Here is an 18,575-nt window from a genome sequence, read left to right as displayed (position 1 = left end):
TGTGACAAGAAACAAATTAAAATCATATCAGTTCACATGGATTACAGAAACATCAAAATAATCTACAGATGGTTTAAGATGTCTGGATTGAAAATAGTGAAATAATTCCACATTTTCAGTTCCTTGGAAAAATCTCTTTAGACACACCATAATTACAGGTGTCCAATATTCCTGCAGGGATAATGTAGGATAACTATCTAATAATAAAACAAAAACCATTATGGAATTACCTAATAACTACAAGAGGCCTTCTGCATCCTCAGAGGTTACATATAAGGGAGGATAGTCCTCTGCATTTTACTCTTAAAAGGTCTCCACGTTAATATCAATATGATGTAAGGAAAAAATACGGTATTTAAGCTTAAAAATTCTCAACTGTATATAGCTAATGCTTGCTCTGTTACTGTTCCATGGCTAAGACCCACTCTGAAAAAACAGAACCCATCTTGCATAGGAAAAAAATATCTTGCTGTTCCCTTCAGGTGGGGATAATAGTAAAGAAACTGCAGAACACAGAACTGAATAAGCTACCTTGAATCTGCTCCCTGTGTTGAGGCATGAGCTGTCCTTGGGCAAACATACAGTCACATTTGGTCTGCAGGAGACAGACAATGCAAAGAGAGGCAGAACAGAAGGCGGTAGTCAGGAGCAGAGAGCAGATATGCTGGAGTTGTAAGGACAGGAAAATCAATTAAACCCCCATAAATATAGAGCATTATGTCTTTACATAATTTCATTTTTTTTCTTGAACAGAATTCCTCCTTCCAACTGTAGGTTCACCTGCTCTGCAGATGCATCAGCAAGTGAGGCTTCTGCCAGTAAGAGTCTTGACTGATTGATTGATTGATCAGTTTACAAGGTTCAAGGATATATAAGTAGACACAGAAGGGGTAACACAAAGAAAGTATATTCTCATGATTGAGAATATGGGGGAACTGGAGGAATAATTTTTTCTGACACCAGCAGTGAGTTTGTATATGATTCAGAGAGGCTCAATCAAGAACAAAGGTCATCATAGATGAATTCTGGGCAATCTGGCAAGTGGATTTTTTAGGTCATATTTTTTAATTTGTTTTTTTAAAAAGGTGCCTGGGTCAAAGTGAGGGTTCAAGTATGACCTCATTCTAGTAATGTATAAAGATGGGTTAAGACTGGGCTAGAAAAGTCCTTTTGGTCTTCTGTGAAGGACCCTGTGTAGGGAAGGCAGACAGGATACCTTGTCAGTCACAGAATCACAGAATATGCTGAATTGGATCATTGAGTCCAGCTTCTGGCTCTGCACAGGACCATCCCCAAGAGTCACACCATGTGCCTGAGGCTATCATCCAAAGGCTTCTTGAACTCTTGTCAGGCTTCCCTGGGTATCCTATTCCAGTGCCCAACCACCCTCTGGGGGAAGAACTTTTTTCTAATATCCAACCTAAACCTCCCCTGATGTAACTTCAGCCGCTCCTCATACGGCTTCCCTTCATGGCTTGTTACCATCTTCTTTGCCCTCCTTTGGACACTCTTTAATAGCTTAATATCTTTCTTGTATTGTAGTGCCCAAAACTGCCACAATATTTAAGGTGAAGCCACACCAGTGCAGAGCAGAGCAGGCAAATCCCCTCCCTCAACTACCTGGTGATACTGGGCCTGATGACCCCCAGGCCAGGGTTGTCCCTCCTGGCTGCCAGGGCACTGCTGACTCATGTTCCACTTGCTGTCGACCAGGACACCGCCGGTCCCTTTCCTTGGCACTGCTTTCCAGCATCTCATTCCCCAGTCTGTACCTACATCTGAGGTTGCACCATCCCAGGTGCAGAATCTAGAACTTCCCCTTGTTGAACTTCATATGGTTGGTGACTGCCCAGTCCTTTAATGTGTCAAGGTCTCTCTGCAGGGCCTCCCTGCCTTCGAGGGAGTCAACAGCTCCTCTCAGTTTTGTATTGTCTGCAAACTTGCTTAGTATCCCTTCCAGCCCCATGTCCATGTCCAAGTAATTTATAAAGATGTTGGAGAGCTCAAGGCCTAAGATGGAGCAGAACCCCACTAGTGACAAGTTGCCAGTCTGATATTAACCCATTCACTATTACCCTCTGTGCTCAACCCATGAGACAATTGCTTGGATGAATCCCATCAGGCTACATAGATTTGTAGGGATCCAACCCGAGCAGCAGATCCTGCTTGATTTCAGGATCAACTTTTACAGGATTCTGGGCTAAGGGGTGCAGAGCATTACAGGCCTGCCCCTCCCCAGGGGTAGCCTTAAGCCCAAATGTGAATAAGGATTTTCATATACACAACTTGGCAACAGAAAGCAAGTTTTTTTAATTCAGGTGCTGACTCAGGCATAACGTATGCACTCGGATATGAAATGTTTTTCATTTATTGATTGCCCAAAATAAGAGTGTGCCAGGGCCACAGAAATGCTGAAAGTTCATAGGTATATTTGTGTGCCAAATACAAAAGTGCCCGGTGCTGGTGGGCCAGGAAAATATCTTGAGTTTCTTCACTTGGATGTACAAAATTAGTAAATTCTTTCAGAACGTGGCAGTGTTACTGTACTTGTACTCCTGTTCTCAGTTCTGTGGCATGAGGATGATACAAACATCTGCTGCAGCATTTATGGTAGATTATAGGGTGTTAGACTAGCAGAAGTACCACGTAAACATATCAAATGAAACTATTCATTATCAAAATTAGAGCTAGGAGCAGACTGAGTATGATGTATGACCACATACTGAGCAAGAAAAATACAAATACATGTTGAATAAACAGGGCCAGCTGAGCTTCATTATCTGTAGGAAAAATAGTATCCTGTCAAATACTTATAAGACATATACAGGATTAAGCTAAATCAAGAATCAATGGGCAGTTTTCATTTTAGAATTTCCTTAGCTTTTCCTTCCCTTTAAAACCTTTTCGGTTCTATTAATGTGTTTTGATTGAGCAAATACGTACAGGGTTTTTCTGGTAGTGCAGTGTAATATGAATTGCATCCTGAATTAGTTGCATCATTTCACAAGCTTTCAATTCAGAGTCTATATATAATCAGACTTGATTTTTCAGCCCCCTCTAGAGTAAGCAGAAAGCTCTGACAGCCTTTCATTTTACCTTAGATGGCTGAGGTAATGTGCTCCTCCTTTTGCCTTTTTATTGGACTTCCTGTTACTCTGAACCTTTAAGGATGTTTATGGAAGTATTGAAAAAAACTAAATTGAGACATGATAAATTATTAAAGAAGTGTTCATTTTATAAAAACAATCCTTAAGATGCTTTCACATGAAAACCCTACTTCAGAAAAAAAAAGCCAATCAAACCCATTGTTACCTGGCAACCAGGGATAATATTGATATTGATACTAAAGTGTAGCTTTAGAAGCTTTGTGGCTGATGTTTTACTTGCTGTAACTGCAAAAGGAGTCTCTGGAAGAAGTGCTACAAGGTTTAGCCAGTTGTATGTTCACCACTCTTGCAAGAGAATCAAGTCATATTGTTTACATGAGGATGAACTGGCTCCTGCTGCCTCCCTCACACAGTGCTCTCTACTAACTCTCTTTATTTTCTTTACAATTTTGTATCTTTTTACACTGATGCTTTCCCTCTTGGGTCCTTGAACTGCTGCTTGTTCCTATATCTATAATCTCACTTCTGTCTTCAGTTTTAGTTTTATTATTTTGCATAATTCTCACAACTTAGTGAGTTTCTCAGTAGTCTAAGCCAAACACATGCAGCTCAAACCTAGCCCTTGGGTCACAGACAGCTGAGTCCATAGGAGAATAATAACATATGATGAAAGCCCACTGCCATTTCCCCCCTGCCCCCAGCCATCTCTAATCTTACACTTCAGCCCACCACCGTATTTACTCCCCAGCTGAGCTCTCACAGGTAGGTTATGCAAGTGCTGTGAAAGGCAACACCATCTCAGCAGACCTACCAGAGCTCATGAATGTGTAATTCCAGCGGTCTCCCGGAGTGTGTCTGGGCTGCTTCGTTGGTTGCAGGTAAAACACTAGAATTCAGCTGCAGCAAGGACCCAACAAACAGCAATAAATCAATATCTCCTAATGGGAAGCTAAGGGTTGGGGAACTTAGTCTTCTGTTTCTATGATTGCAGATTTTGATTTCAGACAGTGGCATTGAACTGCCAAGAAAAGGGCAACCATTTCCCTATCAGTTTACACTTGTAATTCATTATTCATTATGCAGAATTAGAGAGCTTAATTGAAGGTCTTTGAGAGAAGACTCAAGCAATACACCACAGCAGTTTGGCAGCTAAGATGCTGTTGATTCTTTTCAAGTGAAATATACCTCAATCTAAAAAAAAGCAGTTTGACAGCTTTTTTATTTTTAAGCATGTTAATTTGTTTGAAAGAACATTATAAAAAGAATCGAACATGGGCTTGATGTCTGGAAGTTACACATGATACAAAGCTTTTTATTATTATCATTACTAATGCCATAATATGTTTGCTGCTGCAACCAAAAACTTTGTTAAACAGGTTGGTGATGGAGGAAGACTAGTTCCAGTGCCCAGCCTCAGTGAAGCTGATAAATACCAACCTCTGAGCCTTGTGATTAAAAAAAGAAAATGCTTGCTTTCAAAAAAGTCTAAATTTGCTTCAACACCTTTCACGTTAAAAGACATTCTTGAAGGGGAGAAAGAAATTTCTGCAGGTAAGACTTTTATCTTTAGGTGGAAAAATGCATGTTTTCTAGTAAATACAGAACTGTAGACATAGTTAAAACTGTGCAGGTAGTATGATGGTTCTTTAATAAATGGGTAATATTTTTCTTGTTTAATTATGTAATAAATATTTATTAAAAAAGGACTTTCTGGAAAAAGAGTGAAAAAAAGGAAAGTTAATTATACTAAAAAACCTTGTTATTTTCTGAACTAGTATGAAAGACAAATTCAGTTAAGCCTTGTTTTTTCACAAACCGCAATTTCCTGACAGTTGTACTGATGTATGTTGATTAATTGCTACTTAAAATTTGTTTTTAATGTACACCTTTCTCTGTATATTCATTTTTAAGTGTGTAAGAATGGCCTCAGTGTGTAAGAATGGCCTCAGTTTTACAGCTGTTCCATGGTAGTAGTCTCTCGTGCTGAACTGGGCTCTGCACAGGCAGAAGCATTTGACAAGAGCTATCTGACTGTAATTGGATTTCTGTAAGATTTTTTCCACATTTGTAATCTCTTTGGTGTATTTAAAGAGCTTAACCGTGTTTAAATTGCCTTTGCTATGCAATAACATTAATTTTTGAGGAGATTCTTTGAGAATTAGGAGGTTTGAAACTGAACTATGCTGTCTATATTTCCCTGTACCTTCCTTTGAAAAATGTATAATTCTTGTCTATGTTGTTTTCTCAAAATAGTTTGTTTTGTTTTTTTGAGAAGATGTCAGCTTTGACAAAAATATTGATGCTACTAATTGCATAAGAAATGCATTAATTATAAATTCTACTAAGACAAACCATTATGAGCACAAGAAGACAGAAATACCAGCTGACACCACAAAGCGGGGATTCCAGAATTCAAGCATTATGAAAAAAATTGTAATCTCACTAATCCTACTGATCTTACATTCAGGAAAATTCAGCTGGCTTGTCCTGAATGAAAAAATTTGAAAAATCTCATTGAAAAATCTCATTAAAAAATCTGAGAAAAAGGTTACAAAATATAATTAAAAAAATCTAACAAAAACTTACTAGTCTTTTCTGTTAAGGTTAAACATCATGTGCAGAAAGTATTGTCCCTTAATGTAAGCAAAGAGCTTTGTAATTTAATTTCCTTTTTTATGTGACAAAGACAAGTGTTTGTAATCTTTTTATAATTATGAAAAATATATGGCTCTTTTTTTTAATTAGAAATAAAGACAAACAGGATTCGTAGTAGGTGACTTCGTAAAGTCAGTTTATCCTAAAAGCTTCAAAGGATTAAAACCAAAAAAAGGAGTAAAACTCAGATTCCTAAATGTATTTGGAAGTCTAATCCCTGTATTCATTTTAACTTGGCAGCCAATGAGTTTCCTGTTAGTGTAACAGAAATGTATTTAATTTTATAAAGACAGCATTATAGAAGTGCTTTGGTACCTACCTTTTGATTGTACAGTAATTCAAGGCAAACTTCAAGTAAGTCAGAATTAATCTATTGTTTTCCTTAAAAATAAACTGATGTAGTCCCTGGAATGGAAACTGTGGTAAGTCTTTCTACATGTGACATGTCAGGTAAAAGGCAGAGTTAATGTCACTGGCACACCCATGTCTCATTTACATATTGCAAAAATGAAGAAACGTTGGTGTCCTCTGTACTGCATCTAGATTCAGTACAGAATTCCCTAATATTTTTTACACACAGTGGCTTTCACTTTATTCATAGTTTTAATATTCTGTGTGGCTTCCACTGAGTCATTTTGGGTTTCAGAGCCTCTGTTATTAAAGCCACAACACACGACATATATAGTTTGTATGTACCTACAGCACAGCTACAGGTAGAAGTACTTTAGGAGAATGATAGTAAGCACAGAAATTTAGGAATAGCCCTAATCACCATTTCATGCACAGGATGTGTCACATGCAGGACCATGGGTACAACTCTGCCAGAGAGAGGCACAGAAATTCTCTGACTCCTGTGCACTCTCTTTCCATCAGTCAGCAGCAGCAACACCAAGAAGTGCCCAATGTGGCTCTGAATTTCACATCAGAATGGTTAAGCACAGTAGGAATGGTACGACTTATTCTTGCTCTGTGAAAATACTGTGTTCAGACTTTTCATCATCCAGCGATTTTCTTCTTTTACTCAGGTGTCTCATCTTACCAGTTGCTCAACTATGAAGACAAATCCGATGTTTCGCTTAACGGTAGAAGAGGAAATCAGATAATGAATGATGTCGGTTTTGATGTTGCTGGATCAGATTCTGTTGCCTTTAAAGCTTCTTTTGGCATAGTGACCAAACACGAGGTTGAAGTACCAAGATTACTTAAAGAACTTACTACAAGGTTATATTATATATTTTGATTTCTGATTCCATAATTATATTTCATACAGTTAGACTGAAAGTCTGAAATGCTTAGGTTTTTATTATTTTTAGTCAACCAATAGCAGTCACCATCTGATATTTTCAAGGGTCTCAAGTTGGATCACTGGGATTAGACATATGACCTTCTGTATAATACAGACTGTACAAATTTTCTGAAATCTTGTTTGAATTACAGTGCATCTCTCAGAAAAAAATATAAATTCAGAGAGGAAGAGTCCATCCAAGCTCCAATCTATGTTATGTCATAGTATTGAAAATTTGAAATTTACTTTGAATGACAATACCCAGCTCCGGATTTCAGAAACAGGATTTCTTTGCCCTTAATGAACTAGGGAGCCATATATATTAGGGCCAGTGTAGGTACTTTGAGGTTTTATGGAGTTATTACACAGCCTTTTCTTTGAAAAGCAAAATAGGTTTATCTACTTGAATTTTTCATAACCTTCTGTGACTTTTCTCTGAATCCAGTCTTGTTTTACCAGCATTTCTTGTGGAGCTGTGGACACTGAAAATGAACTTGGTGTTCCTGTGGTGCTAGCAAAAATGTCAAATGTAGAAATATGATGTAACTAATTCTAGGTGTAATTCTTTATTTTTTATTTCAAAGATTGTCCCTTGGTCACAGTATCATCCCAGTGAATCCCACTGTTGCATCCCAGTAAATGATTTACTACACATGATGGAACATTTGGTATTTTCAAACATATATTGTTTCCCTGTAGTTATTTATAAAACAGTACATTTTATTTTGTATCTGTAGAGTCTCTTGTTCTGTACCTACCTTGTCCTAGTTTATTTGTAACCTCCAAACATCATCATTAATAACTGGGAGTGGGGAAAGAGAATCTGGATAAAAAGATTCAGTCTTATAAGACTAACAACTAATGCTTGTAGAAATTCTCCTACAAACACTTGTTTCATGATTGTTCAATGTTTATAAGTGATATAGGATTTTTTTCAGTTATAGGCAATAAAATCAGAGTCACATGGATCAACTTCGAACTTTCCAGGGCGTCCCAGACATCCTCTCTAACATTTGTACATTACTGTAAATTTCCTTAAATTTTTTAGTGCTTCTGTTCCCAAGCACTGAAAGCCAATATTAAGTTTCCAGAGATCTCCTCAGCCAGTTGTTTTACTGCTATGAAACAGACATTATGGTGATTTATTTACTGATTCAAAGTTACTAATTCTATTAGCTGCTTTGTAAATTGTTAATCAGGTCTGAATTTCCTTCCTGCCTCTCTCTTTTTTTTTAGGAAAATAAACTTTGATCATTGTCTAGTCCATCAATTAAGAAAAAGTGGGATGGAAATTTTATGCGTGGTCATGGAAAGCATTCGAACTACAAGGCAGTGCTCGTTAACTGTCCATACTGGAATGCGTGGAGAGACAATGAGGGTATGTTTGACAGAGTTCTGTTACTTATACAATCAAGCATAAAAAGCTCATTTGTATAAATTTTATGGTTGGATTTAATTGCATTTTTATTATGTAAGCTCAGAAAAAAATCTGAAGCAAATCACTATTATTGTACTGATGTAAAGTGATTTAAAAGCTGGTCTTTTGTTAGCAATGCTTATGTGACTGAGGGATGAGAAATGCATGAAAGGATGTCTCGACAATGAGCCATTGCTTGGGGTGAAGCCTCAGCAAAAATGTGGGATTTACATCTTATTAGTTTGACTTTCTAATAAATGTGTAACCTATCTTTCATTATTATAATAATCTTCTATAACACATTGGAACTTCGGGTTGTTATTATTTTGAGGGTCAGCATCTTACTCCCTGTCTTTTGTCCTTCCTCCCTCTCCCCCTCTATGTGTTTGAATAATTGAACCTACAAATCTTATGACTTTGCCCATTACTAGTATTTATAAATCATTCACACAATTTTCAATGAGTGATGCAAGTTAAGTTACTATCTCTGTATCAAACTTTATTAAAATACAAATATGTTAATAGAAAACTCTTTAGCTGTGAAATTTGATCTTCAGTTTCAAAGTTTCCTTCTGGCATTATAATTCTCAATATATGCAGTTTGAGATGCTATTTTGTTTATTTTTTCATTGCAAATTGTAACTTTTTTTCTTTTGATGCTTTTCTAAATTATAGTTTCACATTATTGAAGATCAGAATTGTAAAGGGCGGGACAAAGCCATTGTTTTTCCCGCGCATACAACAATTGCTTTTAGTGTATTTGAACTCTATATTCATTTGGATGGTAATTTTGGTAAGTGATGTGAATTACTGTCATTACTACTATTATTTATAATTATTTAAGATTTTAAGATAGTTTTACTACTCTTGATATACATAAGCCTTTATCCCCTAAAATGGTATGCTTTAATGTTATGTGCATAAGTATTCTGACCTGAAACAGTGCTTGGAAAGATAAACAAGGCAGTTGCTAGAAAACAGTCTGCTGTGGAAACATTTTTTAACAGTTCGTATGATTTTGTATTTCTTTTTAATCCTGCAGTTGTATTGCCTAAAAAAATTACCTATTCATATTTCTAGCCTTGAAGGAACAGGCTTATGAGACTATCTGATCAGTTTTGCATAAAGTAGGCAAGTAAAAAGACCCAAGTGAAAAAAAAAAGTGTACAAAACTTCTAAACTAAGCTAACGTTTTTTTCTGTTGGGCCTTTAATTTCAGTCTGATACATCATTACCACATATGGATATCTGAAGATCTTTAGGAGGAAATAATCATGGTTATTGGAAGCTAGCAAAAAATGTGCATAGCTTATATTTCAGTTTAAAGGTTTTCATTCAAGTTATGAATAGAATCACAGATGATACTTATTTTTTTTTTACCAAAAGGTTTTAGCAGTTGATTGGAAGAGGTAACTACAGAACTCACAGCCTTGCTTATTATTTTTCATTTTTGGTTTCAAATAAGACCACAGAAATGCTTCTCCTTTAGAATTAGGGCTTCCATTTATATGATACTGACTTAGTCCCTTAACATGGCCAGAATCTGTGTGTGAACCAAAGCAAGCTCTGATGATGTTATTTGAAAGCCACTAACATTTAAAAATTCCTATTGAAACAGTGTCACTTGATTCTATGGGTTATTACAGTGTGCAGACTTGTATTAAAAAGTTGTACTAGCCATTAAAAATATTAGCAAAGCTGAATTTAATCACTTTATTGATGAGAAAGCACATTAAATTCTGTTGTGCAATCTGGGGTCTGTATTTTGTTCTTTTAAAAATATATTTTTCATTTTTACAGAACTCTGTGTGACTTCAATTGCAAAAGGAGGATTTGAAAAAGAGAAATCTGGACCATCTTCGCTGACCAAACTAAGGAGATTAAAGAACAATCTATTTCATCGAAGTATGACTTCATATATAAATATATAATGTCTTAATGCATGAAAAGTGTATTTTTGTTTCTTTAATTTCTGTACAAGAAATGTTTAAAGAAAGAAATTTTGATGGGAAATGTACCTCTCAATTTCTAGTGTATCGAAATGATTGTGAAGTTATTAAAATTTATGTTTGAGAATGTGGCTCATTCAGAAATAACAAATCTATGGTATTGCTGTTCATTAAAACTGTAAAGATCCTAAAGTAAAAATTATGGCTGTTGATAAACTGGTATGGAATAACTATACAACTAACTTCAGTTAACATCGAACCTATTTCCTTGTTTGACATTTACAGCTCGTGTTATGCAATCCGAGTTCTAATCTATAGTAATATTTGAGGGCAAATGCTTTAAGTTTAAATACCAAACAATATTAATTTAAATATTTGAATGTACTTCTTAGGCTGTATGTTCACATGGCAGGCACATGGGCAAAACACCATCATAGTTCTCTTTACTCATTCTAATATGAACAACATCCAACAAAACTGATTATCACTGTATGCAGCTATATTTCTTCAGACCAAGATCTTATACATGTAATAGTCCTTGGTCCAAGTACTTTGGAAAGCTGCAAATCCGAGTGTGAAGATAAATGCTGAGCAGTAAACATGCCTGTCTAAAGGCTGGTCTGTATAGGTGTCCTCGCTCCATTGTATCCCATTCTCAATCGGAGGACTTCATTGGACCAAGCCTTCAGTGCTGCTCCAGTTGAGACTAAGGGAAAAAGCTTCAGTGGGTATGACACATCTCAGTAGCTGTAGCTGCCTAAAAGTTTGTCATTCAATCTAAACTAGTCAATCGCTGAAGAGAGAGGGAAAAGGTAAGTAGTTCCAAAATGGAACTACCCGGCATATTTGGGTGCTTAGAAATCTGCTAGGAGGTCAACAGGGAGTATTCCAAGGTTTCTAAACCTGGTGGGAAAGACAAGCGAATTTATTATGTTTAGAATATAAAACTAGAAATGCAAAAAATAAAAAGCAGGGAAGTACACAGCTGTGATTTGACTTTGCACCAATTTCTCAGAAGCTTGACTCATGCTTAACTTTTAGGTGTATTTCTAAAAATATAATTATATAGGTTATATAAAAAAATTCTGGCTTTTGTGAGTGTCTTATGTGAAGTTAAAGAAAAATTTTCAACACACAGGGTTTTTGATGGGAAGTAATCTATATGGCATGCCTAGAATGGTTTTGTGAATCAGTTGTTATTTCTATAATTAAGCTAACGTTTTTTAAACGACATTTCATAATGTAATGACAAATCGCTGCTTCTTTTTCTTGTGCGTTCTTTTTCAGATAAAGGAGTAGTGGAAATCATTGCTAACTCTGATCCTTACTTGGAGGACCTTTTTACAGATTATTATGATAAAGCTGCGAGCATGACTGATCTCTCTACAAGTTATCTCAGAGAAGGTTCTCATATCCGAATTAATTTACTCAATAACAACATCCCCAAAGGTCCTTGTGTCCTCTGTGGAATGGGAAGTTCTAAAAGGGAGACAGTCTATGGATGCCTAGAGTGTTCTTTTAATGGACAGAAGTACGTACGACTGCATGCTGTGCCCTGTTTTGACCTCTGGCATAAGAGACTAAAGTAACCGAGCTAGGTAAGTGCCTGTTGTCACTGACATAGGCATAACTGTGCCACAAACTTTTCAGAGTTAGTAAATATGACTCAAATGGTAAAATGCGAAATAGTGAAAGTGCAAAACATTTTATTACACTCTTCAAATTCTTTGCTTCAGTCAATGACTATTTACTTTAAAACACCCTCATGCATTCCCTGACATTGTTTTTCTTTCTAGAGCCTTTTCATGATAATGAAAAATTTACTTTTAAACTGTATTTTCATAATGTCAAAATATATGCTAAAAGTTACTTGGTTTACACAAACTTGTTGTTAAACCCCAAAAATGTTGCCTTTCTCTACACTGGCACATGATTGCTAAATTAGAATATTTGTTAATAATTTAGTGTTCTCATGAATAATTAATTGAAGTATCAGATTAAAAAGCATGCTAAAACTTAGCTCAGCCCAATGTTCCATTTACAAAAGGGAACAACAGAAACTACAGATAGGAGTTTCATATTAGGATGCCTTTGCTGCATTGTCAAGTTTGTTTAGATCACAAAAAAAGTACCAGCCAGTCCACCTTCTGCATTTGGATTTTATGTCACAGCTGCTCATCTTTTACATGTTCAGAAAAAAATTGCTTAGCTGAAAATATTTTGGAAACTTATGAAAATAACAGAACTACACACTCCAACGAGACCTCAGGGGTGAAGGTCTTTAGCTGGCATTCTCAACCACAGAAAAGTAAGCCCGTTGAGAACAGGAACACGTGAGGGCACCAGAGTTTTGTCCAGGTCTGGGACTGGGCATGCTGTTGGGTAGGGTGCTGTTGACCCTCTCACCATGCTATTTTAAACTGGCAAAGCAAAAAACATTTTTCTACCTTTTAAAGTTATTTTAAGGATAACCCAGGTATGGAAGATTTTTCAGTTGTGCTGCCACTTTCACTGTGTACAACTGATTATTACATGTTGAAATGAATACAGCCATTGCTTTTCATGTGAGAAGAATAAAGCATGTTACCCAAGTGTTGGGGTGACATCTGCATAAGTAAAACAGTCAATGAGATCCAAATACTTTCTATTAACTATTGCTACTTCTTTGCATTTTTCCAGAAGCAGGGAAACCAGAATGATGCTCAAATAATTACTTATGTACATATATAGTATCTCCCATCATCTTCAATCTCATCTAAGGAAATTATGATAGTGTAGATTTTTAACTTGGTGCTGCTGAATAAACGCAATAACAACAATTTTACTAAATCAAAGTTTAAAAACTCACTAAAAATACTGCTTTTTCATCAACACCAAATTATTCATGTTAAAATTATATCAAAGAGGTTATTTTAAATTGCTTTAAAAACATCTGTGTTTTTATCTTCATATTCCATAGACAGTATTCATTTATTTTAAGGCCTTTTATAGTTAATTGCTGCAAATGGCTGTTCCTTGAGAAGCTGGCTAGGAGCCTGCAGGGGTCTAACAGAGTTACATTCCTGGGCTTCTGTTTTCCCCTTTTATTTAAAAGGGGATTGAGAAGTGTTCATCAGTTATGTCAACAGTTACTTGATCCATTTTTGTGTGCTCAAGAGGACAGAAATAATTATTTTCATCAGTATTTTACACAATGAGAAAGACTACTGAGCAATACTGTAGATCAGAACATGATGCAAGAACCAATAACAATAATTTTCCGATTTTATTTCTTTCTTTTGAAACACGTAACAATTTTATTAGTTGAATGTTAAAAATTTTTACAGTCACCTTAAGAGATATAAAAAGATGCCACTACAAAAAAAATACAAAAAGTTCTGTGACAAAGTATTATTATTTAGAATTCAGTGTCCAGAAAACAGCCAAAGATTTTTTAAGTACTCAGAGTTCATCATGCTGGTAGACGTTGTACTCCTTTGCTGATATGAAGCCATCTCCATCATGGTCATTCTTCTTAAATATGTCAGCTAAGATTTCATCGTGGGCTGAGGGATGACGTTTTTTGCCATCTCTTGCAAATTCTTCTTTCAAATACTGGCTTATCTAGAAAAAAAAGAAAAAACTCCCAACTGTTGTGATTTTTATGCCAGGACTCAACAGCTATCTTTAAGGACACCTGGGGTATACACCTAAGTTATTGTGACTCCAGTGCAGACACATCTACAGTTCATCTACAGAAGTCTGAGACATATTAATGTATTAAAGGAAATTTCAGCATTGCACAGTGTAGCTTGTGTAAGCACACAGAAGCCTTATATGATCAACTGCAGCAGAGGCAGCTCATGTAAAGATAAAACTCATGAAACCATACCTATACTTTTATAAATTATTTATTTCAAATTATTTACATCATATTACCTCCAGTTCAGAGAGTTTCTTGTCACCGTCCTTGTCTATTTGATTAAATGCTTCAACACTACGAGGTCCCTTATTTACTGCATAAAGTTCAATCTCAAAGATCAGGGTTGCATTGGGTGGAATCTTGCTCTGTGCTATGAACAAAAGAAAAAAGGCATTTAAGAAATCAGGCTCTATGGTCAGAGATCACACGTATGATAAATTCACATGTAAACATTTTATTTTTTTATTAGAAAAGGCTGTGTTAATATTCAGTTTAAACTTTAAATTTAAATATTGTACATCTAGACAGGAAGATTATTCTATTGTGTTAGAGAAATGATTTTGTGAGAAACTTGCTAACCATGTACTTCCCTGAAACAAAATTATATCACTTATATCAATTCAGATACTTTTAGAGATTAAGGGTTATCATGAAAAACAAATATTTCCAGAGTTCTTATTCTTTCACATCCTGTCATATGACAGAGCTTATTAAGATTAAATATCTGCCATCTGATTTCAAATATTACAGTAATAGACCAATGCTCACATGTGTTTTCTGTCTGAAGAAACAAACAGGTAACATCATATTTTACCCACTTGCTATGAATTATACCTATGCTGAAAGAATTTGATGTAAAATAGTGTTTAAAATGTACATCTCAGAAAGAAGCAATAGAATGTAAGTCATCTGATTTGCAAAAAAACCCCACAAAACCCCCAAACTACTGGAATATTTTGTCTGGTCTCTGAATTAAAAAAAGAAACCCTGTTAAACTTCATTATTCATGGATTAAAGCTTTTTCAGACACCTGCTGTAAAAACAGCACTGCCTAATTGACACAGGTCAATGTATCATGCATCTGTCAGAAAAAGGAAACTAAAAAGAGACAGCAACAAACTAGTGAGGTCTAAAAGTAGTGCCAAAAGAGCATTAAGAAACCATGCAGTGTAAAATTAAAATGTAAACATGCAAGATGCTTCTATTCATAGCCAAAGCCAGTGAGCATGACATTTTAACCTCGGAATTTTGACAGAATTTTGAGCTTGTGCCCATCCTTTAGAAACTGAAGAATCTACTTTGTTTATAAACAGAAGGTAAACAAAACTATTACTCACACTACTCATCTAAAGTAGCTATAGTAAAAACGACAAGTTTCAGAGACCAAAAGATTTCAACCTTCCAAGCTTTAGAAAAGAAGAAGTTTTAAATACATATGAACATAGATCGTGGTTTAAATGCTACTTAGGAAAGACAGATACAATACTAGAATTCAATGCCAGAAGTTTCCAAATATACATACCAACAAAGGAAAGACATGTAAAGATTTAGAAAGCCACATGCATCTTTTCTAATTCAAGATTAGGCAGGCATCTTCCCCAGCATGCAGGAATACGCTGAGACAGAGGACAGGTATGCTGTAGGAAAATAATACTTTCTTGAAGTGCTACCTGGAACAAATAGTTAACACTATTATTAGAGGTAAAGAACATCTTTTATTTGTATCAGTGTGTTCTTCTTTTTGTATGAAATTGTATGAAAGACAAAACTGGTGCATTGAATTCTGACAAATCACTACCAAACTTATTATAGATCAGGAGCTACTTTTTCACAGAAACTACTATATCTATGTCAAAGCTGAATTTTAGCTACATTTGAGTGCTGAAACACTCCATAAGCTCAGACTGGAAATTTTTTAAAGTGATCTGCATACTGAATTATCTTCTATTCAAATCAGATTTCATGCATTGCACTGTTGCAATTACTGTGTAATGTGATGATGATATCCGTTAACTATCCAGAAGGTAAGCACTATTTTAAGCAAATTATTTCTACTTAGATTAACTGCACTGCATTACATTCCATTTTAGTCAGAAGATGCAAATTATCATAAAAAGGCTAAGCAGGTATGAGTCAACAGAAATTAAACATGACTAGAATTTAACTAGAATTAAGACAAAAAATGCTGATATGAAGATCTTCCTTTTGATGTCGATTTTTCATGTTGTGGCAATACTTGGAAAAATGCATTGGGTGCTGTGTACTGAGTTCTAATGCAAACTGCAAGGCCTGGGTGTAGGTCTGTGACAAGGACTTAAACTGCACAGGAATGAGCAGGATTGGGCTGCACAGCTGCAGTGCCTCCAAAAATATTGGGAGCACCAATTCTTACACACATTTACAATACTGTATATTTGAAAGGGTAAAACAGAGAAAAGACAAAGTTTAGTGTTAAAACTTCTTTTTTACCGTATCCTTGCTGTCCATATGCTAATGATGGAGGAATTGTCACTTTCCGTTTTTCTCCAGGACACATATTCATCATAGCAATATCTAACCCTTTTATGACTTGTCCGACACCCAGAACGAACCATTTTGGATGACCTTCATTGTGTGTCCGACTATTAAAAAGAATCATGCATCAGTAACAGTAAATTTAGTATTTTTTTACATAAATATAAATTGCAGTCAGTAAAAACATAGATTATTAGCACACAAAAATGTTTAGAGTGCAAGAATACAAAGTATTAACACTTCTTCTGCTACATTTATAAATTATTTAAGGTTAAATTTGATATATGTAGGGCAAACCTTCTTTTGGAATAAAAAAACCCCTTTGTTTTTTAACTTCTAACAAAAACATCTGAACTTCCTGATCATGTACACTGCATGCCAGGAACAAGGTGCTGCTGTAGGAAGTCTCCAAGAAGAGGAGTGCTGGGACCAGTGAAAATGTCTTCAGCAGTTCACATCACTGTAGGATGGGGTGGGACCGACAATGCAGGTGTGTGTTGGGGGACCTGGGAATCTGTGTGCTCACCCACCACTCTCTTCAATGCTTGAGGCAGCTTCTGGTCATATAAGCTATGCCCAGTATGGGAGCTACATTGAACGGCAGCTAAGAAGAATGCAGCTTAAAAGCCAGAGATCAACACTGTATGTACCAAAATCAGTCACTTCAACAGGCAAAAAAATGCAAGTGAAACAGTACTATTAAACGTAGAATTATCTTATACTAATTTTATTTTCTTAAATTATGCAAGTGGGGGAAGTGAATCAAGATTTTGTAATAAGCTAAGTTACTGTCTGATCTGTCCAAATATGGGTAAGGAGTGAACCAGGTACCTGAAAGAAAGAAAATACTCTCCCCTCCATAGTTCTGCACGGGAGAGTCCTACCCCACTAGTAGGATGGACTGCCATTGAAAGCAAGGCACTGTGAAAGTAGAGCTTTTTCACAACAGTTTCTGTGCAAAGCAAGCTAAACCAAACAGAAACAGCCTGAAGATAGATGGATAGAGCAAAGTGAAAAAGCAAAAACCTAAGTACTAACATTGGGGCAAAATGGACGGCACAACAAATCAAGAAGGGAAGCAGTGACAGGCTGCAAAACACTAGTGTAATAATGTGGCTGCTCTGTACAGTGCCAACTATGAGGAAGTGCATTCAAGTTTCTGTCTAAAATTGTCAGTCTCTACCAGGAGCTCCTCCTCCCAACCCAGGTTTTTCTGCACAGATTGCAACACAGAACACGGCAGGTGATAACATGGTGGTGTTTTTTTCACCCTGCCAAAGGGGTTCTCTCATGTGAGGTGTGGACTGCAGATTCTCTGCGTCCCTCCCTTCGGGCCCCATCGCTGGGATTTCCATCTTGTCTCTGCGCCTGTCCCTCATGATCCTAGGGAAACCCTGCATCCATGAACACTCGGATGAGAAAAAACAAAGCGGGGGGGGGAATCACTAATGCTGATGTGGACAGTGTGGGACCCAAGCTGTGCCCACGCTGGGGGAGCAGTGGGTCCCGCTTACCCGGCTGAGGGCGAGTGGGACCCCGCAGCTCCTTGCGGGGAACCGGCTGGGCCACGTACATGGCCGGGCAGGGCCCATCGCCCCGCCCCTGGCCCGGTGCCACGGGAGCCCACCTGCAATAAAACTTGGATCCGTCGCTGGCCAGGAATCCGTCATAGTGCGCGTTCAGCAGATCGCCCTTCTTGCTTTTCGGGCTGCAGGTCTCGGGAAGGTGCAGCACCTCTATCTGAACCTGCTCCGCCACCGCCGTGCCGCCCTCGGCCCGCGCCGGGGCCGCCAGCAGCGGCAGCAGCAGCAGCAGGGTCAGCCCGCGGCCCATGTCGCTCCGAGGAGGGCGCCGGCGTGGCACTGTCCCCGCCGCGCCGAGGGGCGGGGGCCGAGTGTGCGCCGCCGCTCTGCCTCGGCCGGCCCGGCCGCGGGGACGAGCCCGGCCCCAGCAGCAGCCGCGGGGC

At 37.2% G+C, this 18,575-nt stretch overlaps 2 protein-coding genes across 2 annotated transcripts; one reads left to right on the top strand and one right to left on the bottom strand.

Moving 5' to 3' along the window:
- The first annotated feature begins 4,447 nt into the window (after positions 1-4,447).
- DFNB59 (deafness, autosomal recessive 59) lies at positions 4,448-12,234 on the top strand. Its single transcript, XM_017835548.1, has 6 exons — positions 4,448-4,658; positions 6,788-6,983; positions 8,284-8,425; positions 9,140-9,257; positions 10,265-10,369; positions 11,701-12,234. Exons 1-6 carry the CDS (start codon positions 4,448-4,450, stop codon positions 12,000-12,002), a joined length of 1,074 nt encoding a protein of 357 aa, XP_017691037.1. The 3' UTR covers positions 12,003-12,234.
- A 1,430-nt stretch (positions 12,235-13,664) lies between these two features.
- Positions 13,665-18,445, bottom strand: FKBP7 (FK506 binding protein 7). Its single transcript, XM_017839050.1, has 4 exons — positions 18,237-18,445; positions 16,565-16,716; positions 14,332-14,465; positions 13,665-14,016 (listed from the first exon to the last, which is right to left on the bottom strand). Exons 1-4 carry the CDS (start codon positions 18,440-18,442, stop codon positions 13,855-13,857), a joined length of 654 nt encoding a protein of 217 aa, XP_017694539.1. The 5' UTR covers positions 18,443-18,445; the 3' UTR covers positions 13,665-13,854.
- Between the last annotated feature and the right edge of the window lie 130 nt (positions 18,446-18,575).

This window comes from Lepidothrix coronata, unplaced genomic scaffold, assembly GCF_001604755.1.
Source record: "Lepidothrix coronata isolate B3197 unplaced genomic scaffold, Lepidothrix_coronata-1.0 Scaffold7, whole genome shotgun sequence".
In the NCBI taxonomy this organism is placed as follows: Eukaryota; Metazoa; Chordata; class Aves; order Passeriformes; family Pipridae; genus Lepidothrix; species Lepidothrix coronata.
This window is presented reverse-complemented; position numbering and strand designations above follow the sequence as displayed.

Coding starts and splice junctions, on each gene's coding strand:
- DFNB59 (XM_017835548.1), top strand. CDS start 4,448: ATGTTTGCTGCTGCAACCAAAAACTTTGTTAAACAGGTTGGTGATGGA. Junction 6,984..8,283: donor CTTAAAGAACTTACTACAAG/GTTATATTATAT, acceptor CTTTTTTTTTAG/GAAAATAAACTTTGATCATT. Junction 10,370..11,700: donor GAACAATCTATTTCATCGAA/GTATGACTTCAT, acceptor GTTCTTTTTCAG/ATAAAGGAGTAGTGGAAATC.
- FKBP7 (XM_017839050.1), bottom strand. CDS start 18,442: ATGGGCCGCGGGCTGACCCTGCTGCTGCTGCTGCCGCTGCTGGCGGCC. Junction 14,466..16,564: donor ATATGGACAGCAAGGATACG/GTAAAAAAGAAG, acceptor TTTTGTTCATAG/CACAGAGCAAGATTCCACCC. Junction 14,017..14,331: donor AGAAACTCTCTGAACTGGAG/GTAATATGATGT, acceptor TTTTTTTTCTAG/ATAAGCCAGTATTTGAAAGA.